Source organism: Aspergillus luchuensis, chromosome 1 (genome assembly GCF_016861625.1).
Source record: "Aspergillus luchuensis IFO 4308 DNA, chromosome 1, nearly complete sequence".
NCBI classification, from domain to species: Eukaryota; Fungi; Ascomycota; class Eurotiomycetes; order Eurotiales; family Aspergillaceae; genus Aspergillus; species Aspergillus luchuensis.
This window is the reverse complement of record NC_054849.1, coordinates 6,035,092-6,061,193: the sequence shown is the minus strand read 5'-3', so window position 1 is coordinate 6,061,193 and position 26,102 is coordinate 6,035,092. Positions and strand designations below refer to the sequence as shown.

The following is a 26,102-nucleotide window of genomic DNA, read 5'->3' as shown; positions in this document are numbered from 1 at the left end:
AATGCAGTCAGACTGTGTTGATAAGAAAGCTGTCAAGAGTGGGGGAGAGTCCCTGAGGGCATCTAGCAGTAGTACCCCGATAACGTGACCCACCCCCTTTCTCTAATTGGTCTTCCCCACTACAGCTTCATCTCGTTTTCTACTGATATCTTACAACTTACTTTTTCGTCGCGTCAATCCCGTCTTTGGTCGCCACAGCTCAATACTGTCGAGAAAGACCAGCTGGTCACTGTTTCATGCGTTGGTCACTACTCCGACCAGCTATACTCTTGTCATGAGGTCAGAATAAGTCAGCACCTCACGCATTGCCATCATTCTGGTCTGCCGATCGGATACTCAATGAGGGCATCTCCAATATGCAATTGACAGCGGGTGGACGACTTCTAAGCTCCTTGGCACTAATCCAAATTAGACTTTCTCAAATCTATCCCTGTATTCCAGTGGCGCAATGTCCGTCACAAACAAACTTTCTAGTCCTCATGAATCTCAGACGCAACCGCAACCGGTTCCTATCCGGAAGCTGGGGCAGTGAAACAGGATTCGGCTGAACCTTGCAAAGGGGGCTGAACGCCCTTTTCCAGATATATGTTTCATACTCTTGGTGCTCGCCGTAAGGGAGTGCGAGATAACCATGAAGCAAAATGGGGGTCGACTATATTCTCTTGTAAGAGGCGTCTCTACTACCAATCTCTTTTCTACATCTGCTAATTCTAAGTGCGCAAGTAGTCATTGCACTTACACTATTCCTGCTGCATCGGCACTGACAGTGATCTACTACCCATTCTTCGCCGCGCAAGACTGTTGCAAAATATGCATTCTGATTACGGTACTTCAACCGTACCTTGAAACCAAGGACTTCTGATCTAATCTACCCGGGACTGACAGATTGCCATTCTTGCAACAATTCCCTGGGATTCCTACCTGATACGGTCTGCTATCTGGACGTATCCGCCCGACGCAGTAGTCGGTCCCAAGATACTCGATATTCCTGTTGAGGAGGTTTTCTTTTTTGCCATACAAACCTACATCACGAGTGTGGCATATTGCATCTTCACGAAGCCACTTGTGCGACCCATGTACCTTCGGCCGCATCCGGAGAGATGTAGAACAAGAAAAGTGGTTGCATTTGTCATTTTAACGTTGATGCGTGGTGGAACAACGTGCCTGCTGTTGGGACGGCATATGACTTACCTGGGCCTGATCCTTGTGGGGGTCAGTCCAATCTTGCTATTCCAGTGGTAAGATCAGTCCACTCTGAATCTAATGAAATGCTCATGCGAGAACGCAGGATGTTGTCCCATCCGTTTCTTATTGGACTTCCCGCAAAACCCACAATCGCCGCGATCTGCCTCCCTATGCTATATCTCTGGGTTGCGGATTCCCGTGCTATGAAATCTGGGACTTGGAGGATAGAGAGTGGCACAAAATTAGATTATCGGATCTGTGGGCTAGAGGTTGAGTCAGTCAAACCCACCTGTGATCATCAACATTATGTCTAACAGTAACAGAGAGGCACTCTTTTTTCTGGTCACCAATATGATGATTGTGTTAGGACTAGTTGGGATTGATTACGCATATGCACTTCAAGAATACAAGTCCCTATCACGGCCGGCAGCAGACAAGGGCACCACGCTCAGGACAGCTCTGACGTTATTGTGCAGTCCGCTGTCTATAGACGAATCCCTATCTGCATTGTCCCAGGCCGTATCTTGTCTGCAAGAGAAGAGTCAGAGCATGTTTCTCGGCAGCGCATTATTTCAGGGTCAGCTACGCATTGATCTCATATTCTTGTAATGCCCCTCAATCTCATGTGTTGTTCATTCTTCTGATATGCATAGGTACTCCTTCTGCCGGGTCATGGATGATCTCATTGACGAAGCTGAAGATGATCAGGAAGCCAAGACTTGGATCACAGAGTGTAGATACCTCCTAGACTTAAGCCATCGCGGCCGACTACCTCATGACGCTTGTCATGCTTCTATGGAAGGGGGAAAATATCAGAGGCTGTACCGATCGATCAGCTACCTTCCACTCTCCCGCTTAACTGAAAATTTCTTCTATGATTTGCTGAGAGGGTTCGAGACCGACTTGGCATTCGATCCTAAGAAAGGGAGTTTCCCGATCAAATCAGACACTTGCCTTGATCAGTACGCAGGTTTTGTAGCTGGCGCGGTGGGTGCATTAGTTCTCGATCTTGTCCTATTTTATCATGGCCACGACAATACGGAAGATGTGCCGCTGTTGATACGGGCGGCGAAGGAGATGGGCAAAGCCATGCAGTGTGTCAACATTGCACGTGATATCCATCGCGACGCAGCAATTGGACGAGTATATATTCCTACAACGTGGCTGGATGAAGTAGGCCTGACTCCAGGAGATGTATTAGAGCGTCCTAATATCCCAGTCATGTATAACCTGCAGGAGAGAATGCTGCAGAAAGCAGATGGATATTATCAGGTCAGCCGAGAGGCAATTGAGGAGCTACCTCGTGGTGTAAGAGGGCCACTTCGGGCAACCGTGGAAAGCTACATGGATATTGGACGGCTGCTAAGGGAGCAGAAAGGCACAAGCCTGGCGCGAGCGTCGAAGATGAGGGTACCTTTGATGCGACGGCTAAAAGTTGGTTGGCTGGCAATGTTGTAAACGCTCTATGATACATTGTGTGCTACGCATTTTTCCCACAAGGCACTGCTTCAATCAGATCGAATAAGTGATCAATCTTGTCAGGCATTAGGACGCAACGCTAGTGCTGACACTGTTGTCCTATTGCCGTCTCCCGCCCTTCGGCTCGAATGACCACATCTGCCCCCAGGACCTTGGTTTTTGCACCAGACGGCGCAGGCAACTGGGTCCGAGGATTCAACTGACTTCACTGGTGAATATTATCTGACAGCATGAAAAAGCCACCTCAGCGCTATGTTCCGCCCCGTCTGACAAGACCATGTGTGGCGTTATTCAGCTGTGCAACGGTTCAGCTACAACCCGTATCAAGAGAGCGCCATCGGCAAGGATAACCAAAACCTCAACGTTTTGCTTAAATTGGTATCATACACCAGCTCGTCGGCTTTGGCCGTAGGTTTAGCTGAGTATTGAGACAGCCAGCCACTGCAAAAGTTTTGCAGACAGGAGCTGAATGGTGGACTCTGAGGCTATTATAGTGCCAACTCCAATCTTGACATGAATTGATTCCAGGAATATAAGGGTGTGACACACCCGAGACTGGTCCTTCTCAAGATACTTTCCAGAGATCAACGCAGACATCTCTCTGCTGTGGAAGCAGATCAAAGTTTGAAATGCAGAAAAACATGGATCTTCTTGATTTTTCTCGCTTCTACGAGATTTTCAATTCTTTACTTGGCGCTGCAAATGCTTCACTTAATACCGATGTCGTGAAGACAAGACAGAGTGATACAAGGGCTTACGAAGTGAGTGGTCTTCGATATAACCATCAATTCAGAAAGCTCATAACTGTATAGAAAGGATGGTATTGGAAGGACCTAGCGCTGACTATTTGGCTTTTCACTGCGGACGACTTTACAACATTTGTCATTCCCGAGACTGCATTTGGCATTTGTGCTGCTCTGTCCGGGCCTCTTCTGACAGACGATAACACTCCGGACTTACTCTCAGTAGTCAATCGAATACCCATGGTCATGCTATGGAACTGGCTAAACCTATTCGTGTTCAATCTAGCGAATCAGAGGCACCCGGACTCCGTGGCAGAAGACAAGATCAACCGACCCTGGAGACCACTGCCCGCAGGTCGGATCAGCATCCTGCATACTCGCCAGCTACTTTTGCTCGCGATCCCAGTTGTGCTCGGACTCAGCGTCTACCTCGGTGCGTGGGAGGAGACTGCTCTCCTCTACACGATGAACTGGGTATACAATGACCTAAGCGGTGGTGACGACGGGTTCATTCTACGAAATGTCCTTCTAGCCCTCGCATTCAGTCAATACAACAAGGGATCACTGCGTGTCGCGACCGGAACGGGATTCGACATACTTCCTAGAGCATGGCGGTGGATTTGGCTCACCAGTGCTGTGATTGGCACGACGATGCATATTCAAGACGTCAAGGACGTGGAAGGAGACCGTGCGAAGAACCGCCATACAATGCCCATTGTGTTGGGTGACGGGCCGGCCCGGTGGTCCGTTGCGATTCCTGTTGCGATCTGGTCCGTTGTTTGTCCTGCTTTCTGGGAGCTGGACGTACCCGGGTATGTTCTCCCGGTTGCGTTGGGAATGGCCATTGCTGGGAGGATCCTATTCCTTCGGGAAGGGGTTGCTGATAAACGCACGTGGAAGATGTGGACGGCGTGGACGGCGGTGATTTGGATGCTTCCTTTGTTCAAGAATCCTAGTGTTTTTGTTAGGTTTGGTAAAAGTCTCAGAGGGATGTGAGGGTTACACCCAGTCATGTATGTCTGGAAGGGTTGCACTTGCAGGCAGTTGTCATTCTTCTTATTTTGCGGTTATTCCAGGGTGTTCGGTATTACTATAGCGAAATTTATTAGAGACTGTAAAGTTCTAGTGACTGACAATCCAACTATTCCATATCCTGATCATCCTAATCCATGTTTTGTCTTCGGGTTGTAAATACTCATATAATTCATTGGCTCTTAGATCACTCAATTGCCAAGCATTACAAGCACCAGCATCATTGGTCTAGTGGTAGAATTCATCGTTGCCATCGATGAGGCCCGTGTTCGATTCACGGATGATGCACAGCAATTTCTTTTTGCTTTTTCCCGATAGTGTCCAGAGTGGGGTTGTGCGCCTGCTATTGGTTCTCCCTGCGGAAGAACACCGTTTTTAATCGCCAGTGTGGATTTAGACCTATGAGCAGTGTCACACTTCATGGAGAATAATAATATGAGTACTAGCTACTACAAGTATTGTCAACTTTTCAAGAAAAAAGAATTTTTCTTCTGATTATAAAGAACGAATAATTCTGTTTATTTGGATTTCTAGTCGAGTCCAGTTCAACAAGGAAGTTGACGGTGTGATCGTGTTGTACAAGAAATATATATTTGCTTGTGCACCGTCTACTTACGCGAAGGTGCTGCTCAAAAGAAGTAAAGCTGAGACTACTAGTATACTACATAACAGTTATACTGATAAACAACGCCACAAATTTCACAATGGAGACTTAAGTACTACAGGTGCTCTTACATCACCAGTTTAAATTCATGCGCTTCATTCAGGGAAACCTTCAGTTGCCGATGACAGAGAACAATCAACCTTATTTAGAACATGAAAAAGTCATCAGAGTTTATTCATCGAAGCATATTGCCTTCTAGTCTAATCTACAATCTACTCCCCATATTAACATGCACCGCCTTAACCTGCGAATACGCCTCCAGTCCCGCCTCACCCAACTCACGCCCAATACCGCTCTGCTTGACACCTCCAAACGGAATGCGCGGGTCACAGTCCTGACTACTATTAATCCAGACCATACCTGCCTCGATATCCGCAGCCACACGATGCGCCCTCTCCAGATCAGTCGTGAAGACCGCAGCGCCCAGACCATACGTGGTATCGTTGGCGCGACGCACCGATTCCTCCTCCGAATCAAATGGTAGAATCACCACCACAGGCCCGAACACCTCTTCCTTACAGATGCGCATGTCATCAGTCACGTCAGTGAACACTGTCGGCTCAATGAAGTAGCCCTTTGCATTCTTTTCATCTTTGGGGGTATAGGGCTTGCCGCCGGTGACTAGTGTAGCGCCCTCCTGTTTGGCTGTCTCGATGTAGGCGAGAACCCGCTCGTACTGTGCCCGGGTGACCTGTGGTCCCTGGTAGGTATTCTCGTCCCACTGATCGCCGATCTTAGAAGTCGTCTCGATTGCCTCCTTGAATTTCTCCAAGAAGGTAGTGAGGATACTCCTATGCACGAAGATCCTTGACGTAGCAGTGCAAATCTCGCCTTTGTTGGACATGATGCCGAAATGCGACCACTTGACCGCCTGTTCCAGATCCGCATCGGGGTAGACGATTAAGGGCGATTTTCCGCCCGTCTCGAGGGTGATGTTCTTCAATGTGCCGGCTGCCATCTTCATGATTTCTCTGGCGGTAGCAGTGGAGCCCGTGAAGGCAATCTTATCGACGAGCGGGTGCTGGACCAGCGCAGCGCCGGCTTCTTTTCCGTAGCCGTTAATGATGTTCACCACTCCGGGCGGGAAGCCGGCTTTCTTGATAAGTGTTGCGAGGACCAAGATGCTGAGGGGTGTTTGTTCGGCGGCCTTGATGACGACGGTGTTCCCGCAGGCGAGCGCGGGTCCCAGCTTCCACGTCGCCATCGACAGCGGGTAGTTCCATGGGATGATCTGTCCGACCACGCCGATGGGTTGGCGGATAGTGTATGCGAACTTTTGGGGAGTGGTGCTGATGGTTTGTCCGAAGGTCTTGTCAGCCCAGCCGCTGTAGTAGCGGATGGTGGTGATGGCTTCGGTGAGGTCTTCGGTTAGGGCGACTTGGTAGGGTTTGCCTTTTGGCCAAGTCAGTTTCCGCATAATGGTGAAACTGGGGGATACGAACCGTTATCCCATGCGTCAATAGCAGCAAATAGTTCTCGGTTCTCTTCCATCAGATCGGCCAGACGACCCATAAGCTGTCCCCGCTCGGTGGCGGGGAGAAGCTTCCATGTGGAGTGTGATAGCGCCGCTTTGGCAGCTTGAACGGCAGCATCGACATCTTCTGCTGTTGCGGCGTGGACGGTGGCGATGGGCTTGTCGGTGCTGTAGAAGTCAGCATGGAAGGTTGAGAGTAGTTTAGATGTAAGGTGCATACGCAGGATCTAAAGACACGATAGTCTGGCCACTCGACGAGGGACGAAACTCATTGTTAATGAACAGGCCGGTCGGCTGCTGGTACTGCCGGCCATTGGGGGTGGTGATGTCGACGAAGAGGGAGTCTGCCATATTCTCTTCTGGGTCTTAAAGTAGAAAGATAACAACTCTTGCAGAAAGTAGGGATAAGCAGCGCAAAGACAGATGTGTTGTTCTGATATAAGCTGCTTGGCTAGAACTTCCTGTTCCGGATGTGGGATGTGCCTCCGAGCAGCCCACTTTGCAATTGAAGTGTGTCACTAGTCAGCAATTGTCTCTTCCGATAAGGCGATAACGAGGATAAGATCGCCCCATTACCCCTCACTTTATTGATGTCGAGACGCATTGATAGTCTGGCGCCAGTAAATGCGCTAAAGCCCTCCCCACTGTATGCCGGAACTGCCTTCCGATGGGTCACCCGCATCGCCAAAACAGGAAGGTGGTTCCGGCATGGATATTTTGGAACCCCTCCGACATCCTATCCAGAGAGTTAGGGCTTCGCCATTGACCAGAACATCATTAGCAGTGTAGTATAGACTTGGAGTGTAGTTGAGAGGGAAGGCAGTCCCGTCGCGTCATGGAATAAAAATGCCTTCAAGGCTCACTCACGAGTCCAGCAGACACTCCCTCGTTCCATCCTCACGTTCTTCTTCCTAGCTATACCAAGCAATCACCACTACATCCAACATGACTGTTACACAGCAACTCCCCGCCCTTCAGGGTATCATGGTCGCCCTGATCACTCCCTTTACAGACGACAAGACTCAGATTGACGCAGCAAGACTCAAGTCTCACATCGACCACCTGATCGGCGCCGGCGTGCATGGCCTCGTGCCTGGCGGTAGCACAGGCGAATTCACCACCATGACACGCGAAGAACGCAAGAAGCTGACCGAGCTCTGCGTCGAGTACGCAGCTGGCCGTGTGCCTGTCGTAGCAGGCACCGGTAGTACCTCCACCGAGGAGGCAGTGGACCTGGCACGTCATGCCGCACAAGCTGGTGCAGCCGCCGTGATGGTTGTGCCACCATTCTACGATCCCTTGAACGTGGCGCAATTGACCGAGCTCATGGCTGAAATTCATGAAGCCAGTCAGCTGCCGATTGTCTACTACAATATTCCCTCTGCGAGCGGGTTGACCCTTACCCCCCAGCAAATAGCGGACCTGAGCAAGGTCGGCGTCAAGTACCTCAAAGACACCTCCGGAAATGCGCCAGCCTACACGGAATTGGTGTTTGGATTGTCGGATCAGATCACCGCTTTCAACGGGTGGGATACCCTTACGTTCTATGGGTTGGCAGCTGGATCGCCTGGAGCGGTTTGGGGTGCTGCCAACATCATCCCGGAGTTGGCGGTAGAGCTGTGGAATGCGGTTTCTGTCGAAGGTGATCTCAAGAAGGGCCGTGAACTATGGGCTAAAGCATGGCCCATTTGCAAGTTCCTTGAGTCGCACAATTACGCTGCGGCTGTCAAGACAGGCGTTGAGCTGAGGGGCCAGGCGACTGGTGGCTTGCGGAAGCCATTCGCCCTCTTGAAGGAGGATCTGCAGAGCGAACTGGCCCAGTTGATGGTGAATGCGAGTGTTAATGTTGTAAAGCGTTCGTCATGATGTCAATAAAATTGGATATAGAACAATGAAATTATGAGCACATGTCATCATATCTCGTGTAGCGCCTTGTAATGGACCCCCGGTGGTCATCATGCTAAAATGGGCCATATTTGTTTGCTTTTGACGACATCCAGCCAAGTCGGGAAAATCTCTCCTCTGCTTCGTGTGAAATGTGCATCTTGTCTGTCCCAGACTTGTTTCATGACCTCCCGAACAGTCTGATAGGCAGAAAACCCACATCGTGCCTCTCCTTTGTCCAGAAGCGCCGTGATCGATTGCCGCCTATCGGGAGTTGTAGCCTCGCACCCAGCAATAAACAGAGGCCATACAGTGCCTGGGCCGGTCTGGTCGGCTTCCATCAACGCTACATCAAACTCATTTAATGCTGAGATCACTTTGTCCACCTGGCTCTCCAAAATAGCCGGGTGGACCTGACGGATACGTCTGTAAAAGAAGATAACTAGTGCAGAATTCAAAGCCTGCAGAAGGCATCCATGTGACCTGGCCAGTATATTCGCCGAACCGCATATGTTGTCCTCTGTTCTTCTGGAGGCGAATGTACAAATCATGCTCTCCAGGCGAGCACTGCGCCGATGTAAAGCTTCCCATGCTTCGAGACTTGCATTTATTCCTTGACGCATCTCGCGCGCAACTCGAAAAGTCTCCATTACATTGGCCAGGCGTGTCGTCTGAGATACCAAGCTAAGCCATGTCTCAGATACTCCGTAGATCTGGCTGTACAGCGTGGCTGGATATTTCCGCGAATCTTGGAGGTGGATGTCATATAAGCCAACATCAGCTTCCTTTGGCTCGTCAATGTCCAGGTCGCTATCGGACGGCCGCCGATCGAGGCGCAAGAAGTCGTCCAAGCGTGAAGTTCGGTAACCAGCTGCCTGGGTGTTCTCAACTCTTTGGTAACGAAACCGGTATTTGAGCGCCTCCATAAAGGTATCCGACGGCGTGTAGTTATGCAAAGCGTAGGTACTCTCGCCTACTATCCGTAGCCAAGTATATGTGTGGTGTAGCAGGCGTGCTTTCTGAGAGATGCGTTGTTTTGGCAAACCTCGGAGGCGTAGCAGCCGCTCGGCATCAATCATGTAGCACCTTGCGTCCTGCTGCTGGCTAGTTAGAATCTGCTTCGGTCAGTAATCTATCAGGGACATAACTTGACAGCTGTCTTACAGCAAACTCAGTCAAGGCGCAAATTGCCATTAACTGATCCTTGTATTTGGCCTTCTTTGGCTCTTGCGTTTCATGCTTCAATGACATCTGCATATGGTCTTTGGCTAGATGGTAAGCGTATTCTGCTACCGGCTTCCAGCGTTCTGTCGAGTCTGAGGTCCTCATGGAAGGATTTACTGTGAGATGAAGGGCTGAACAGGCCAAGAGGCAGTAAAGATTAGCCAACCGAGCATGAGTGATATTTTGAGACCCAAGAAAAGTGATATCGCTGTATGTTACCACAGCAGACGGCACATTTAGTATCTTCCAAGGTGACTTCTGGTCTATAGGAACGGCCATCATGCGCGAAATGACATGATCCTGAAAGTGCCGTAATAGGAAATGAGCATCTGCTAGTACATCAGGTGGATTGCAATCAACCGCTGGTATCACCTTAGAAGTACTGTAATTTTCTGGGCCAGAATTGTAGACAGCAGCTGTATCGTCCATCAGACTAGGCGCTTCGCCAAGGAGATTATGTTCTAGTATAGGGGCCTCTGTCCCTAAATCGAGGGGCAACCAGTCACCCAGGTCAAGTGTGCCAGATAGTGTAGCACTATGCAATTGAGGATCCAAGCTAAGAATGTCTGACCACTGCAGCAGGTCATTCATGTAGGCGATTGAGTCTTGCGACAGAGCTGGGCTGACCCCGGAAGCCCCTTCAGGCAGGGTATTCGCGGACGATAGAACCACGTCATTTGCGACCGTAGTCTCGTCAGCAGGCTGAGCACTACTTGCAAATTTGGGGTCGGTAAGACTAAAGTCCAGCACAGAGAATGGCCCGACTACAATATCACCCTGTGATGGTCTCTCGGCATCCCGGAATCTGTTTTCGATCTCTGCCAAAGAGGCATCTATAGAGCCTGACACCAAGTCTGCACTCAGGGCATCACTCATGGAGACCCTCGACTTCTCTGAGGTCGAAATATTAGCTTCACTATTCTGGATTTGGCAATCAGGTGGTCAATCATAGAGAAGGATTAAGAACCTGTGTAGAGATGGCGTCGAGGCCCCTGCTTCTCTGCATCATTTGCCTTGCCAGCTGCTGTCCCCGAAGAAGGTTGGGACTTCCGATCGGCCATCCATCGGATCTCATCAACGAACCCCTCACATACCACACCAGTTGCCCGACACATCTGGCAAGTAGGCCTCTTTTGATCGCATTTGGCATGACGCCGACGACATGTTCTGCAGGCTCCCAGGGCATGACTGCGACGAGTCCGGCGACCTGATTGCTTGGAGGAAGCCATGTCAGTCGAAATAGGCCATATCAACAAAAACGGAAAGTATAGTAATCGAATAGAATCTGGGGTATGAGCCGATGTTGTGTTAGAGCTGGAAAGTGAATCAATTAGTAGCGGGTCACAAGAAAGAAGGGTGTGGCCCGACCGGGAAGGAATGTGGTTCCGCCGAACCGGAATCTCCTTCCAATTCGGACCAAAGCAGTGTCGGAAGGACCTGCTGTCCTGGGTTTAGGCCCTGCAGTCTGATGGGATCTTGATAACAGCAGGTTCTACGCGTGATAACCAGACATGTCAATTCTCATGGGCAAATAACGTAATTGTGAATAGGTTCATCCCTAATTTTCTAATATTTCTTACATAGATCTATTTCAGTCCAAGTCTCTGTGCCTCGGCAAGAACGGTGTGTGGAATCTCATCCTCCAATGTCCTCCCCTCGGGGACCCATCCCAGGTGCTTGGCCGCTCGCTGGGCTACCTGCTGGGCATTGGTCCCCCATAACACTCCGCCATGAGGAGTGAGCGAATCGGCCTCTTCATGACTGATCTCAGTCACCGATTCGGAATCAGCAAGGCCGAGCTTCTTCACTTCTTGCGCCACTTGCGCTGAGATAGAACCGAATGTCTATGTCTCGTTAGAAATTACCCCGTTCTGGGCTCAGGCTCAAAGTTTAGAATGTAGGAACTTACGATAGCCCCAGTACCCGGGAAGTAGAGCCCGTTCTCATTCCACAAGTCCCCTTCCTCGCCCCGTAAAGCCTTCTCAGCCAGCTTCACAAAGATGCTGCTAACATCCGAGATGTGTATATTACTCCATGTGGCTTCTCCTTTACCCACCTTAATCCCGCCCCGTCGTTGCATCGTCACTCTTGCTAGCTCCGGAATTTGTATGCTCCGCTGGTTAACCGGCCCTCTACCCCGACCATAAATGATAGGAGGGAAGATCAATGCGGTTTTCGGACGATTGGCGGCAGGGGTGAGGCTGAGGATCAAATTGTCGACCACGCGCTTTGCAGAGTATTGTTGGATGAGCCCCCGCAGTTCATCGGCTCCATCGACGTCGCTGTAGACCTTGTCGGAAGGTTCTCCAAAGGCGCTGGCTACAATGTCGGGAATAGAAAGGACACTTGCGCCTGATATCTGAAGCCAGTGACCTGTTTGTATTATGAGCAACGATAAGCAGCGCATGGACAAGGAGGTAAAAGTTAGTTACCTGGCCTAGGTCTTTCCACTGCGGTCAATCCACGAGCGATGGCCTCAGCGCTCTTGACATGGTTTGAGCTTGCGGTGTCTAGTAAAAACAGACCAATGTTAGTAAGAGGCAGGGGATGTCTCGAAGTGGGATACTCACGGATGACAATGTCCGCTTCCCGTGCCTGCTGTTCCAAAGTAGAAGAAGCATCCAAGTCTCCCAGGACTATTTGCACATCAGGGTATGCTTGAGAGAGTTTCTGCGCCTTTGCCTCGTCCCTCAGCAGGACTGTATACTGGCAGGCTGGAAGGGCTGATTTCAGCGCATAGAGCACATCCCCTCCGATATAGCCTGAGGCTCCTGTGCTATAACTACCGTTAATCGCAATGACAAAGTTAGATCACGGGAGTATACGTACAGAAAGATTTTCGCCATTGTGACTACTATGCAGGAATGCAACAGTTAATAGTCCAGGACAAGAAAACGAAATTGACAAGAGGCATGTAAAATAATCAGATTCAAATTGAAATGATGTGATGAGGGGTAGACTTCTTCTTTCTGAGGGGAATATTTCTATTTGGTAGGTGATTCCGAGGAACGATCGTCACCCCATAATAGAACCCCGGGGATAGTAGCTGATAAGGCTTTCCGCTGCACAGACTTGCCCAATGCCATAGGGCAGTTGAGCTCAGAGTGTCCGCGCTTTGCGACAGCGTCACGCTGGGAAGGTATTTTGAGAGTTGTTATCTTTTGCTTTCCTCTTTCGGTGTTAAGGAATAGCTGCAGTCGCAGGACAACAAAGATTTAGGAAAGTCGGCGACACCGACATGTGGTATATAGGTCCAATTATGCCCTACTACAGGATAACACAGTATTATCGAAACCTGACACTTGCTCCTCTTGACGCATTTTCATCAACCGGTGCCTTGTACTGATCTCATTGCCAGCATGGCTCATCGCGGAGAGACATTCCACAAGGATGTCAGCTGTATCGCCGACCTGAAGGCGATTGGAAGCAAGAAGCTCCCAAAGATGGTCAGAGGTAGGGCAATTGACCACTGAGAAACATGCAATGTTGATCCCTAACATTGGAGATAATTAGATTACTACAATGAAGGTGCCATGGACCTAATAACGTATGCACAGATCTTCGAAGCTACCATTACCGAACAATCACTGATGGCACAGACTACGCGACAACGAAGCCGCATTTGACAGATACAGAATCCGCCCACGGGTCCTGGTAAACGTGGCTAACATCGACACCAGCACAGAGATACTCGGGACTAAGGTAGCACTCATATTAGTCTAATAGACCACAGAATCGTTGCTGATGCCCTTCCTTAACTATACAGGTATCCCTTCCCTTCGGCTTCAGCCCAGCAGCGGCGCACAAACTCGCCCATCCCGAAGGAGAGCTCGCAACCTCTCGTGCCGCCGCGAAATACGGTATTTGTATGGGCCTGTCCTCATACTCGACCACCTCGATGGAAGATGTCGCCAGTCAAGGCTGCGGGAATCCATATGCGATGCAGATGTGCGTGCTCAAGGATCGGTCACTCACATTGCAGTTACTGGAACGAGCAGAAAAGGCGGGCTACAAAGCGTTGTTCTTGTCGGTGGACGTTCCTGTTCTTGGGAAGCGACTGAATGAATATCGCAACGACTACCAGCTACCGCAAGATATGGAATATCCCAATATTCTCAGTAATGGCAGCGATACCTCCGATCGCACAGATTATGGTCGGTAATTTTCGTATATACCCTCGGACGAGCCGCTGATAATTACTAGATGCTAGTCTTGACTGGGATAGCGCGATCCCCTGGCTGAGGAAACATACCAAGCTTCAGATCTGGTTGAAAGGCAGTAAGTGAAGCAGTCCAGATGGAAGCAAACTTAGATTGGCTGACACGGGCAGTCTATGCCCCCGAGGATGTTGAACTGGCAATACAACACAAGGTTGATGGGGTTATTGTTTCCAACCATGGTGGTCGCCAACTAGACGGTGCCCCGGCCACGTTGGATGCACTGCGCGACTGCGCGCCCGTTGCAAAGGGCCGTATCCCGATCGCAATCGATGGTGGAATCCGCCGGGGGTCAGATATCTTCAAGGCCCTGGCTCTGGGGGCAGACTACTGTTTCATGGGACGGATTCCCATTTGGGGACTTGCTGTAAGTGAAGCTGGTAGCTGCTGTGGGCATTCTAGTAACCAGCTATAGTATGATGGCCAGCAAGGAGTGGAGCTTGCTATTCGGATATTGCGCCAGGAGCTGATGATCACGATGGCTCTCGCTGGGTAAGTTGATGTGTACGGTTACCAACAGGTACTATGCTAACTATTCCAGATGTCGGTCGATTTCTGAAATCCAGAGAAGGCATTTATGCGTTCTCCAGCCGGACGGTGTGCTCTCCAAACTGTGATGTTGCATGATGCTTAGCAATCTTTATTAGCATTAGATTAACGATACCAAGTTATCCTTTGATGTGTTTATATAGCTTCTTGTTTGAGTGTGAACTTCAGATACTTGCTGAATGAATATTGAACTGGTATTTGCCTACTTACGCAGAATGACTTCAGAGAAATACTTCCAGGTTGGAAAAGCAAAGGAAGAGTCGTATTGGCGTATCGGCATGCAGAACATCTCGACGTATCCGAAGTGACACGGACAGCATCCTAACGGTCGCACCTCTCCATCATCGCTGTTCCTGATTCGCCTTGACAGGGATCGGTTAGTATGCAGGACACAAGCTAATCTACGAGTAGTGCAGCTGTCGAGGTGGCCTCATACCCCGCTTGCTCACCAAGACAATCTTCTTCCGAGGTTGTCCTTGTCACCACAATCCCGGAACAATGGTTACTGCACCTCCCATTATCGACTTTGAGCGTAGGTTCTGTCACATCTTTTCACCATGATTGCAACAATATATCTGTCTTCGCCTGACATATTATAGCATTCTACACCGGTGATGCCGAGAAAAAGGCAGAGCTAGTGCGGCAAGTCCGTCACGCGTGTGAGAGACATGGATTCTTTCAACTCATCAACCATCGAGTCCCGCTCGATATCCAAGAGGCTATACTTCAGCAGGCCCGGGACCTATTCAGCTTACCAGTTGAAGTGAAGCAGAAGTACAGTCGAGGTAATCTCATGCAGAGTTTGACGCTTAAAGCAGAGCCGATCTTGACCACTAATGCTTGAACAGAGATTGAGCCCGTTAATCTGGGATACGAAGGTCTTCGCTCGCAGAAATTCGAGAAAGAAGGTCCTGGTGATCTTAAAGAGAGTTATTATCTATCGCAAGATCTGTCGCCAGGGCATCCCTACACCGGAAGATTCTCTCAAGGGTCAAATAAATACCCCGATGAGATCCGAGATCCTGGATCATTCCGGCGTACGGTGAAAGACTACCACGCGGTGATGTCCGATCTGGGACTCAAGATATTCCAGGTGTTGGCTCAAACGCTCGACTTGGATGTGAACTGGTTCAATGGGTTTTGCCACGATTCGGCCAATATTATACGCTTAGTGCGGTATCCTCCCCAGGAAACGGATGGTCAGGAACGAGGTATGATCTCAACCACGGGCGCAAACATGTCTGCTTACGAAAGTCCTAGGCATTGGGGCTCACACCGATTTTGGAGGCCTTACCATCCTGCTGCAGGATGACAAAGGGGGTCTGCAAGTGTGGGACCGCGAGGCATCCGAATGGGCGGATGCCGAGCCTGTTCCAGGGGCATTTGTGGTGAACCTAGGCAATATGTTGATGCGCTGGACCAACGATCGCTACATATCCAACTTGCATCGGGTTATCAATAGAAGCGGGCAAGAACGATACAGCGTGCCATATTTTATCTCCGGGAATCTGGATTACGTGGTGGAGTGCATTCCCAGCTGCAAGGCGGAGACGGAGGAGGCAAAGTACCCGCCGATAACAGTGGAGGAGTGGATGTTGGCGCGATATGCGGACACATACGGAGGCGGGCAAAAGGGAGCAGGTGAACTGTCGCAGGATGCAGTCCGCGCGAGCAGCTGATTGGAGCGTCTCAGGTAGTGGACAAGCAAGTCATGTGGCTGGCATGTGGATTCGTGTTGATGACACCAAAGTTGGATCAGGTTCTCAACCAGGGGAACACGGAGCACCCAGATTCTCACATGTGAGAGTGGATCCGCAGAGAATATAGAAGTGTCGCCAATCTTATGAATTCTCATGGAAGGGGGCATATGGACAGCACATGTGAAGTATAATGCAGCGCCATTCTGGTGATCCAGTACAATCAAGCATTCCGTCTCATCGCATCAATAGGCTGCTGACGAAAGTTCAGCTCATCAGGCGGATATGCCGGCTGTAGTAGGGAGTAGTACGCGACTGAAGCACGCGGCTGAGACACCAAGCCAAGAATACTTAGAATTCGTAGAGGCAGTTACCTGGCAGTTTTTGTCCATCGAAGAAGATTCTATCCCATCCCGGGTTATTATCTGACTGTGCATGAAGTCGGGTCGGGATAAGTTAGGTATCAGATCGCCAGGGATGCCCGAGGATCCAGGCAGAGACAAGAGAAAGATAAGATGATTCCGGCAGGCAAAATTACCGGGGAACCCCGAAACGTGTCAGCCGAGCGGCAGAACAAGTCAGGCGGCAGGCGGTCAGTCGGTCACCGGGAATTGGCCACTCAGGCATCGAGGCCACTACCCCTAGGGAGCCTCGGCTATTACCCAAAGGAGCAGGTCCAGCGCCCATCGACGGGAGTTCTCGACCGAAATCATCATTTCGGCTTCCCCGTGGAGGACCGCTTATAACATCTGTCACGCCCCCCAACATCATACCTTTTCTCTCTTTTTTCTCCCACGTTCTCCTCCCCCGCAGACTCCACTATATCATCACTACTATCATTATGCCATCTTCACCACCGGATTGGGTCAAGGCTCTGAAGCCGGCCGACCCGCAGGGCTCGCAACTTCTGCAGCACGAGCGCGATCAGTCCAATGTCGCTGTTGACAAATTGGCTGAATTGCTGCACACCAAGGAGGCTTTGGTTCGTCAAGAGCACCTGCTGTCTATCCTGCAGGCGGAAAAAGTTTTCGACAAGTCACAGAATCACACGCAGGGCCGGACAGAGCGGATCCAGCGGTCCCTAGCCAAAGCCAAGCGCCTGCAGCAGTTGTCGGTGGAACACAAATGGTCGCAGGAGGAGCTACATGCTGCCAATGAACTGCTTGGAGAGCCCACTCCTTATGGATTGCATGCATCCATGTTTTTGGTATGTTCCGTTTTCGTTTCTTTGTCTCACGCCACCCTATTCAGAAGCTAATGAAGACTGCGGACAGGTCACCTTGCGGGAACAAGGTACCCCCGAGCAACACAAACTCTTCCTCGAGCCGGCACAGAACTATCAAATACTGGGATGCTATGCACAGACGGAATTGGGCCACGGTTCGAATGTGCGTGGACTGGAGACCACCGCCACCTGGAACCCCGAGGACAAGACCTTCACTATCCATTCTCCCACCTTGACAGCTTCCAAGTGGTGGATCGGATCCCTGGGTCGCACTGCCAACCACGCTGTGGTCATGGCGCAGCTTTTCATCGGCGGCAAGAACTACGGCCCGCATCCATTTGTGGTCCAGATTCGTGACATGAACACGCATCAACCCTTGGAGAACGTCTACGTGGGAGACATCGGTCCGAAGTTCGGTTACAAGTAAGTAGTCTGACCGATGCGGTGTGGCTATGACTGACCAATTCAGCACTATGGACAATGGTTTCCTCCTGTTCAACAAGGTCAAGATCCCTCATATCAACATGCTGGCCCGCTTCTCGCGCATTAACAAGGACACCAACGAGTACATGCGTCCTGCGTCGCCGTCTCTTATCTATGGTACTCTGACCTGGGTGCGCTCCAACATCGTGCTGCAGGCCGGTGGTGTCCTGGCACGGGGTGTGACCATTGCCACCCGCTACTGCGCCGTGCGGAGGCAGTTCCAGGACCGTGATGCCACCGGCAATGTGGGCGAGAACCAGGTGCTGAACTACAAGATGGTGCAGGTCCGGCTGTTGCCCCTGCTGGCATCTATGTATGCCCTGCACTTCACCGGACGCGGAATGATGCGGCTCTACCAAGAGAACCAGAACCGTATGAAGGCAGCCGCCCAGGCCGCACAGGAGAAGCGGGGTGCTGGTCCGGAGGAACTGCGGGCTGGTGCCGATCTCTTGGCTGATCTGCATGCTACCTCGTGTGGTCTCAAAGCCTTGGCCAGTACGACGGCAGGTGAAGGTCTCGAAGTGTGCCGTCGTGCCTGTGGTGGACACGGTTACAGCAGCTACAGCGGCATTGGACCGTGGTACTCGGACTACCTGCCCACGCTCACCTGGGAGGGTGACAACTACATGCTGACACAGCAGGTGGCGAGATACGTAAGTCACTCGCTTCCTCAAATAACTTTCTATAACTAACGTGCATAGCTTCTGAAATCTGCCCGCGCTGTCCTTGCCGGCAAGGCATCCAACAATGACACATCCCGCATTCTGCAGGCATACCTCTCGCGCCGCGACAAGGGTGCCTCTTTCGATATCCTCGGCAATGACAGTGACATTGTGGCTGCCTTTGCCTGGCGGACGGCTCACCTCACATTCGAGGCGCTGAAGCACCGCGATGCTGAGAAGCGGTCCTGGAACAGCCTGCTGGTCGACTTCTGGCGCCTGTCCACGGCTCACTCGCAGTACCTGGTGGTGAAGAACTTCTACGAGGCGGTGACGTCTCCCCAGGTTACCGGGGCATTGGACCCCGAGACCGCGGGCATCCTGCACAAGCTGTTCCGTCTGTATGCCCTGCACACACTGGAGCGTGAGGCATCCGAGTTCTTCTCGTCTAGCGCGGTGACAGTGCGACAGATCGGCCTGACGCAGACCAATGCGGTGATGAAGCTGCTGGATGAGATCCGCCCGCATGCGGTGCGCCTGGTAGACTCGTGGAAGATCCCCGACTGGCAGCTGGACAGCAGTCTGGGCAAGTACGATGGTGAAGTGTACCCAGACTTGTTCCGGCGGGCCAGCCAGGAGAACCCGGTCAATGATCTGGTGTTCGATCCGTACCCGTGGAATGCGGCGGTGCTGAAGAACGAGCGGCCAAGCAAGCTTTGAGTTTCTTTCTTGGATTAGACATTATTATTATGTGCATAATGTGGTGGACAGAATAGATATAGACTAGAAGATCTATAGACTACAATGGACATACATGGAAAGGTTCTAATAAACATTAGCAATCACCAGCAGCACGGGCCAACGGGTTCGGAAGTCCATCTACCCGGCATTCTTCAGCTCTAATTTTCTGGACTGCCGAGCCCGAGTCATGAAACTCAACATTCAACAACTCATGACATCAGGTATCCCCACCCTGCTTAATAATGTTCTTCACTTCCCCGGAGCTTAGCTGCAGACAGCACCCCTGTCCATAGTAGCTTCTATATATGTATACCCTATCCACCAATTTCCCATACCAATTGAGTGTATCACTTATCACGACATCCAACCATCAAAATGAAGGAAATCATCAACCTCCCCGGCCCGAGCACCAAGCTCATCGACTCGCCCATCCCCAGCATCAACGATGACCAAGTCCTGATCAAGGTCGTCGTATCCGGCTCCAACCCCAAGGACTGGAAGGTCGCCGAATTGGCCAATGACCCGAACAGCTTCCTCTACTCCCGGTATGAGCATGTACGTGAAGGCGTGAACCAGGGCGATGATATCGCCGGTGTGGTTGAGAAGGTGGGAAAGAACGTGGTGGAATTCAAGGTATACCTTACACAACTTGTGCCATGTCGTATGCGCATGCTCAATGAATATAGGAGGGCGACCGTGTCGCCGCATTCCACGAGATGCTGAAGCCCGGTGGTTCATACGCCGAGTACGCCGTGGCCTGGGCACACACCACCTTTCACCTGCCGGAGAGCGTTTTCTTCGAGGGTACCATCCCCATCTCCATCCCCATCCCGTCCACAGAACAGCACTAACCACCCTGCCACCCACAGAAGCTGCAACCATCCCCCTCGCAGCCCTAACAGCCGTAATCTCCCTCCACCACCACCACGCCCTGCCCACCCCATGGTCCCCACCCAGCGCCACGACCAACCCCACCCCCTTCGTCATCTACGGCGGCAGCACAGCCGTGGGCTCCTTCGCCATCAAGCTCCTCCGCGCCAGCAACATTCACCCGATCATCGCCATCGCGGGCAGCGGGTCCCCGTACGTGCAATCCCTACTCGACCCCAGCAAAGGCGACACGGTAATCGACTACCGCCCAGGCACCGACTCCACCATCGCCTCCATCAAATCCCTGAACCTGAACATCAAGAACGCCCTCGACACCATCGTTGACGCTACCAGCGCACACGTCCTCACTCAGGTAGTCACGCCCGGAGGACAAGTGGACCATGTCCTCCCCCGGGATCCCAATGATCTGCCCGGGTTGTTGTCGACGAATACGTGGGTGAATGCGGCGCATGAGAAGGCCAACGGGGTGGATGATTGTCGGGATCTGTGTTACGTGTTTTGTCGGTGGTTTAGTCGTGCGTTGAAGGATGGGCGGTTCAAGGGTCATCCGTGGCAGGTTAGGGAGGGTGGGTTGGAGGGCGTGAAGGGCGCGATGAAGGATTTGATGGATGGGAAGGCGAGTGCTGTGAAGTATGTTTTTAGGGTTGCGGAGACGCCGGGCCTGTAAGATTATTACTATTGTGGAGCGATGAGGGAATGTGGATAAGATGTAGATTGTATAAGATGAGGGCAATATAGGTGTAGGATATGTCCCTTCTATTTACATTCTATTTAAAGTAGCGTTGAGTTATCTTGCCATTATTATAGATTGTATAAGGTTGAATGGCATATGAAGACAAATGAGATGGTTGAATCGGGCATGTCATGTCTATTCTATGTACAGTCTATTAAGCATCACCGCTATATATCATCTAAGCATCAAAAATCGAAGGCTTGTAAACGCTAGGATCAATAAACTCGCGACCACCGCGACGAGTGAATCCCCAACGGATCTGGCTCGCCATGGAGATCTCAGTGTCGAGGTGCTGGGCGAAAGTCCAGGTCAAACCGGGGTCCTTCTGGAACCCACGACCGACCAGAGCGACATCCAGACCCTCCTTCTCAAGCAGGTCATTAGCCTGGCGACCGTTGGTGATAGCACCGACAGCCGACACCAACAGCTTATCGCCGACAGCCTGCTTAACAGCCACAGCGAAAGGTGCCTGGAACAGCGGGCCAGACTTGACCTTCTGAGCGGCGTGAACACCACCGGTACTGATATCAATCAGATCAATAGCGCCCTGGTCAGCCAGCGCCTTGGCGAACTTGACAGTGTCCTCGGTACCCCAGCTCTGCTCGGGGAGAGTCTCCTCGAGCCAGTCGGAAGCGGAGACACGGAGGAAGACAGGCATGTTAGGGCCGACGATGTCGCGAGTGATCTGGGCGATCTCAAGAGGCAGACGGATACGGTTCTCGAAGGAACCGCCGTACTCGTCGGTACGGTTGTTGGCAGCAGGCGACAGGAAAGAAGAGATGAGGTAACCGTGAGCACCGTGAATTTCGATGAAGTCAACGCCGACCTCAACAGCACGCTTCACAGCAGCAGCCCAGTCGTTCTTGAACTGCACGATATCGTCCTTGGTCATAGCCTTGGGCTTGGGGAAAGAGTCAGCGAAGGGGATATCGCTGGGGCCAATAACACGGTCGGGCCAGCCGCCGAGCTCCTCAGTAGCCATGGCGGTAGCGGAGATCCAGGGGGCGACGGTGCTGGCCTTGCGACCGGCGTGGGCGAGCTGAACACCAATCTTCTGGCTCTGGGAGTGGGCGAATTCGACGACTTGGCGCATGGGGCCGATCTGAGAGTCCTTCCACAGACCGACGTCCTGGGGTGTGATGCGGCCTTCGAACTGCACGGCGGTGGCTTCAATCATCATGAGACCGGGACCGCGCTGGGCGATACCGCCCAGGTGGGCGATGTGGTAGGGGGTCATGTGGCCATCTTGGGCGGAGTATTGGCAGAGAGGAGCGAGCTAATACCAGTTGTTAGTCGATTTTATGAAATATGAAGATACTGAGAAATTGGGTACATACACCAAGGCGGTTCTGGAAAGTGACGCCGCGGATGGTGAGCGGGTGGAAGAGCTTCGGGACCGGCTTGCCGCTGGTTTGCGGGTTGGCGGCGGTACCGGCGGGGGGGTTCTGGGCGGGAGTGAAGTAGGAGATACCCTGAGCAGGGTGGTTGACGAGATCGGTGGTGACGGTCATGATGTCGTGAAGAAGGATATTATTAAAGGGAATACGTAGTAGTAGTATGGGTATAGACAAGGATGGGATAGTAGATGGAGACTCAATTGAGAGGAAATACCGCTTTTATACGGTCCCATGGGGAATAGAAGCGAGTGGAAATTGATTTGAAATCCAAAAAGTGGAGGTATACTGATTAAGGTGGCATCGACAAGAATCTGCATCTTTGCCGCATCGGGCGAAGTCTCCGATTAATGGTCTGACTTTTTTCTGGGTCTCCAAGTGTGGCTTCAATGGCATGGAAGCTTCGCGGGGATCCTCAGCCTCCAACTGGCTTTAAGCCAAGTTGGTTATGCTCCACTGATGGACACCCATTCGGCAAATCATCATCGTGGATCCACCGGGAATTATTCAGCACCCGGAGGAAAATTGCCCCAATGTCTCCGAAATATGTCCCCACGACTCGGAAAGAAGGCCGAACAAGGGGTAAAGGGATGAGAAAAGTATGAGTTTGTATGACCAACGGATAGGATTTCTAATGGAAGGGGGTCTGTGCGAGCTTTGTGCCACTTCAGGGATTCGCCCTGGTCAGAAGTTTATTTTCACCACGTGTGGGAATTGGCCCCGAGTGTCTTTGTTGCGCTAGAGGATGCGGCTGTAAGCGCTGTGGCTTGTCGCTAGTGCTGTGGTCAATCGGTATTTTCTCGGGTGGATGGTGGTGGTGCAACAGGGCCATGCAATGATATTTTACCATATTCAGTTGAAGTTAGGGAAATGATCTCGATTTATTCCGGCATGATTTACTGGCAGTGAAGGGCTCTATTCGAAGAAATTTCATCGGATCGTGTATTTGGAGGTTGTTACACAATATACGGCGACATGATCACTACCTCGCTTCTTCTTCGCTTCTGATCATTATAAAGGTGGCAGAAATGTTTCAGTATCACATGTATATACGTTGACTGACTCCACATCAATGTCATCTATTTTCCTTCAGCTAATCTCAGAAAATAACGCAGATACTTTAGTAATACCTTACTCAATACATCAACGAACAAGGCTATCCCATAGTGAGCTACTAAGCATTTGGACGAACATTCTGGAGGAAGTGAGGAATATGCCGTGTATAACCGTGGTTCCTTCGTTCTTATGCTGCCTTTTGACAACTGTTTTGCACTGAACTGAACTGTATGTAATATAGCAGGGACGGCTAGAAATAGACCTATGCAGCAGGCGCCACATTGTAGCTTAGAAATACACTCATAGTACTAGCCCTAACCTGTTGCCTTCCTCCTAGTAGAGGGTCGAAGAAGCTTTAGGGTAGCGTCTAATGCAGCCATTGCCGGAAATAGTACTTAAGCAAACCCTAGGGAGAGATGTGGCTTTTGTTCTTCTGCGTGTATTTTACTGTTGGAATTGATGTTGTGGAGGCTTATAGTTCCCAGGAGATCTAGCATGTCGTCCACCAATAATGGCCACCCTTGCGACTGTGGACAAGCATGTACTGTGCGAGATTAGAACCGAGGTGATAGTTGTATGCGATGGAAGTTTCTACTGATCAAAAAGATTTCATTGATCCATCTAAAACATCAATGAATCCCAGTATAGTGCACCTCCGGGATGAGTCCCGTCCAGAGTACAACTTGCCTCTTCCACGTGATAAGCGTTCAAGATATACTTTGAGTTTGGGACACCCCCAAACCACCCGCCCTTTGCTCACCACCCAGCTATTAAGTACATCACAATGCATACCAGTATTCTCAGTAAAAAGATAGAAGAATAAATCTATAATTCTATTTCTGTCTGTGGCTGTGTATGAACTGTCAGGAATTAAATCCGCCTAATGTGCAGAGATGGTCTACTTAGCCTCCCGTACCAGCTGTTTGGGTGAGGGCATCACCACCACCTCATCAACCTTTCCAACTTCCAGGCCGTTTCTCCCACTCGCAACTGGCTCCTTCCCGAGACCAATGAGATTGCGATATTGGCCTCGCTCGGGAGCAAATCATGTCTGATACCCGATCCTCAACGGGTGCTTCATTGCCCGATGTTTCCCCTCCGCGAAATCCTAAAAGGCGACGGGCGCGCCACAACAAATCCCGCAAAGGTTGTTACACCTGCAAGCTACGCCGGGTCAAGGTTCGTATAAGCGCCACGCAGAAAGTTCAGCTGCGATGTTGACCCCTTTCAGTGTGATGAAGTAAGACCGGTTTGTGGTGCGTGTTCCTTTCGTGACGAACCATGCTCATTTCCACCACCAGAAGAGCATGTAATGTAGGTGCCCAAACCTCACGTCAATGGGGACGACGTTATGTGGCCGTTGACCCCTTTTCAGCTCCAGTATCTGACTTACAAGTCAACAGTCCCACAAGTGCAGGGCATGCTCGTCGCGTTGCGAGCAACAATGTAGGGCAACCATTACGGCCGTTAGATCTGCACATACCACCGCTGTCTGAATCAGCGAAGGTCTCTCATCAAAACGAGGGTCTTGACATGCCAGACATGAGTCTCTTGACGCATTTCATGGTCCATGTCTCTGGCAGAATGGCTCTCCATCCGGAGCGAAAATTGATCTGGCAGCGAGTCATCCCAACCCTAGCTGCAGAAGAAGAGTATCTGATGCATCTTCTCCTTGCGCTGGCCGGCACGCATGCACTATGCGAGGCAGAATCCCCCGAAGCCAAATCATTGGACCCAAATCTTGACCCAAATTTTCAAAACAATCCCGAAGCAAATTCGTTTCGTGATTATCACCGGATCCTCGATCACCACCAGAAAGGCCTTGAAGGCTTCCGACACGCATTATCAGAAGCGACAGCTAGTACAGCCGAATACATCTTCTGTGGCTCCATCCTAATTGTCGCCTTTGCCTTTGCTTCCTTGCGCATTCGCGCCTTACGCGATAAGGGGATGGGCTTCCACAATGGTGACTCAGCCGGAGAACCCTGGATTGACTGGCTGCACCTAGTCCGCGGCTTGGGAGCCTTCGTAGGAGAGCACTATGCTGTCCTTCGGATCAGCAGATTACGGACAATAATGAATTATTCTCACGCAAATGAGCACTGGAAGGACTTTCCGGCCACATCACCAACACCGGTGTTTCCACGTCTACAAGGCGCCCCCCCTCGATTTATCCGCTTCTCCCAAGGCGCCGCCCAGCAGATTTCCTTACTGCGTGCCTTCACAAACACTCTTACCCAGGACTATGGGATGAACGTGGAAGACACTCCAAGCCCAGACTCCTATGGATCTCCCAACATCCAAACGATCCCAGAACTCCTACGCGAACAGATCAGCACGATCGATCGTCTTGAGGACATGTACATGCGCATTCTCTACGTCTTTCGGTTCACAGCTAGTGAGCGCGATAGCTCAATCTCAATGGATATTCAGACCGATCTCGAAGAAGCTGCTGTCCTGTCGTGGCCGCATCTCATATCACAGTCGTTTATTTTGTCGATACAGCAGGGACAAGGTGCTGGTGTCTTCGAAGGCTTTTCATATGTGATCCTGGCACATTTCTATGTGATCTTGCTTCTATTTGAGGATTTGTGGTATCTACGAGGCGCATTTCCAAGAGAGATCCGGAACACCCATATGCTGGTTGTGAAGCTGGGAGATGAGGCGCTGATGCCCCTGATGCAGTGGCCGATGGCAATGCAGGAGGTGTAACGCTATCCCAATGTACCGCTTTGATGAAGATCATAATCAATAGTAATAAACTTTCTATAT

The 26,102-nt window shown here is 51.0% G+C and overlaps 12 protein-coding genes and 1 non-coding gene across 13 annotated transcripts; 9 read left to right on the top strand and 4 right to left on the bottom strand.

Moving 5' to 3' along the window:
* Window positions 1-641: 641 nt before the first annotated feature.
* Window positions 642-2,643, top strand: AKAW2_12055A (uncharacterized protein; the record flags this gene model as incomplete). Its single annotated transcript, XM_041684608.1, has 6 exons — window positions 642-664; window positions 727-826; window positions 886-1,238; window positions 1,289-1,459; window positions 1,509-1,790; window positions 1,839-2,643. 6 exons carry the CDS (start codon window positions 642-644, stop codon window positions 2,641-2,643), a joined length of 1,734 nt encoding a protein of 577 aa, XP_041538775.1.
* Window positions 2,644-3,305: 662 nt separating this feature from the next.
* Window positions 3,306-4,403, top strand: AKAW2_12054A (UbiA family prenyltransferase; the record flags this gene model as incomplete). The annotated part of the gene is made up of 2 exons (XM_041684607.1): window positions 3,306-3,425; window positions 3,477-4,403. The coding sequence occupies 2 exons, from the start codon at window positions 3,306-3,308 to the stop codon at window positions 4,401-4,403; spliced, it is 1,047 nt and encodes a 348-aa protein (XP_041538774.1).
* A 253-nt stretch (window positions 4,404-4,656) lies between these two features.
* On the top strand, window positions 4,657-4,727 carry AKAW2_t10046A. Its single transcript has one exon. It is a non-coding gene; the product is annotated as a tRNA-Gly (tRNA).
* A 581-nt stretch (window positions 4,728-5,308) lies between these two features.
* Window positions 5,309-6,928, bottom strand: AKAW2_12053S (aldehyde dehydrogenase ALDH; the record flags this gene model as incomplete). The annotated part of the gene is made up of 3 exons (XM_041684606.1): window positions 5,309-6,495; window positions 6,546-6,745; window positions 6,798-6,928. The coding sequence occupies 3 exons, from the start codon at window positions 6,926-6,928 to the stop codon at window positions 5,309-5,311; spliced, it is 1,518 nt and encodes a 505-aa protein (XP_041538773.1).
* Window positions 6,929-7,522: 594 nt separating this feature from the next.
* On the top strand, window positions 7,523-8,443 carry AKAW2_12052A (dihydrodipicolinate synthase family protein; the record flags this gene model as incomplete). The annotated part of the gene is made up of 1 exon (XM_041684605.1): window positions 7,523-8,443. One exon carries the CDS (start codon window positions 7,523-7,525, stop codon window positions 8,441-8,443), a length of 921 nt encoding a protein of 306 aa, XP_041538772.1.
* Window positions 8,444-8,532: 89 nt separating this feature from the next.
* AKAW2_12051S (fungal specific transcription factor domain-containing protein) lies at window positions 8,533-10,800 on the bottom strand (the record flags this gene model as incomplete). The annotated part of the gene is made up of 3 exons (XM_041684604.1): window positions 8,533-9,576; window positions 9,626-10,578; window positions 10,653-10,800. The coding sequence occupies 3 exons, from the start codon at window positions 10,798-10,800 to the stop codon at window positions 8,533-8,535; spliced, it is 2,145 nt and encodes a 714-aa protein (XP_041538771.1).
* Window positions 10,801-11,271: 471 nt separating this feature from the next.
* Window positions 11,272-12,531, bottom strand: AKAW2_12050S (uncharacterized protein; the record flags this gene model as incomplete). The annotated part of the gene is made up of 5 exons (XM_041684603.1): window positions 11,272-11,529; window positions 11,595-12,058; window positions 12,118-12,195; window positions 12,256-12,461; window positions 12,515-12,531. The coding sequence occupies 5 exons, from the start codon at window positions 12,529-12,531 to the stop codon at window positions 11,272-11,274; spliced, it is 1,023 nt and encodes a 340-aa protein (XP_041538770.1).
* Window positions 12,532-13,044: 513 nt separating this feature from the next.
* Window positions 13,045-14,519, top strand: AKAW2_12049A (alpha-hydroxy acid oxidase; the record flags this gene model as incomplete). Its single annotated transcript, XM_041684601.1, has 8 exons — window positions 13,045-13,138; window positions 13,199-13,232; window positions 13,285-13,387; window positions 13,452-13,839; window positions 13,889-13,963; window positions 14,016-14,269; window positions 14,318-14,394; window positions 14,444-14,519. The coding sequence occupies 8 exons, from the start codon at window positions 13,045-13,047 to the stop codon at window positions 14,517-14,519; spliced, it is 1,101 nt and encodes a 366-aa protein (XP_041538769.1).
* A 430-nt stretch (window positions 14,520-14,949) lies between these two features.
* AKAW2_12048A (isopenicillin N synthase family dioxygenase) lies at window positions 14,950-16,130 on the top strand (the record flags this gene model as incomplete). Its single annotated transcript, XM_041684600.1, has 4 exons — window positions 14,950-14,983; window positions 15,051-15,236; window positions 15,300-15,662; window positions 15,712-16,130. 4 exons carry the CDS (start codon window positions 14,950-14,952, stop codon window positions 16,128-16,130), a joined length of 1,002 nt encoding a protein of 333 aa, XP_041538768.1.
* An 859-nt stretch (window positions 16,131-16,989) lies between these two features.
* On the top strand, window positions 16,990-19,235 carry POX1 (fatty-acyl coenzyme A oxidase; the record flags this gene model as incomplete). Its single annotated transcript, XM_041684599.1, has 4 exons — window positions 16,990-17,355; window positions 17,423-17,796; window positions 17,843-18,509; window positions 18,558-19,235. 4 exons carry the CDS (start codon window positions 16,990-16,992, stop codon window positions 19,233-19,235), a joined length of 2,085 nt encoding a protein of 694 aa, XP_041538767.1.
* A 396-nt stretch (window positions 19,236-19,631) lies between these two features.
* AKAW2_12046A (zinc-binding alcohol dehydrogenase family protein) lies at window positions 19,632-20,814 on the top strand (the record flags this gene model as incomplete). The annotated part of the gene is made up of 3 exons (XM_041684598.1): window positions 19,632-19,889; window positions 19,943-20,060; window positions 20,126-20,814. The coding sequence occupies 3 exons, from the start codon at window positions 19,632-19,634 to the stop codon at window positions 20,812-20,814; spliced, it is 1,065 nt and encodes a 354-aa protein (XP_041538766.1).
* A 244-nt stretch (window positions 20,815-21,058) lies between these two features.
* Window positions 21,059-22,391, bottom strand: AKAW2_12045S (NADH:flavin oxidoreductase/NADH oxidase; the record flags this gene model as incomplete). The annotated part of the gene is made up of 2 exons (XM_041684597.1): window positions 21,059-22,156; window positions 22,218-22,391. The coding sequence occupies 2 exons, from the start codon at window positions 22,389-22,391 to the stop codon at window positions 21,059-21,061; spliced, it is 1,272 nt and encodes a 423-aa protein (XP_041538765.1).
* Window positions 22,392-24,377: 1,986 nt separating this feature from the next.
* Window positions 24,378-26,042, top strand: AKAW2_12044A (Zn(II)2Cys6 transcription factor; the record flags this gene model as incomplete). The annotated part of the gene is made up of 3 exons (XM_041684596.1): window positions 24,378-24,509; window positions 24,562-24,644; window positions 24,734-26,042. 3 exons carry the CDS (start codon window positions 24,378-24,380, stop codon window positions 26,040-26,042), a joined length of 1,524 nt encoding a protein of 507 aa, XP_041538764.1.
* Between the last annotated feature and the right edge of the window lie 60 nt (window positions 26,043-26,102).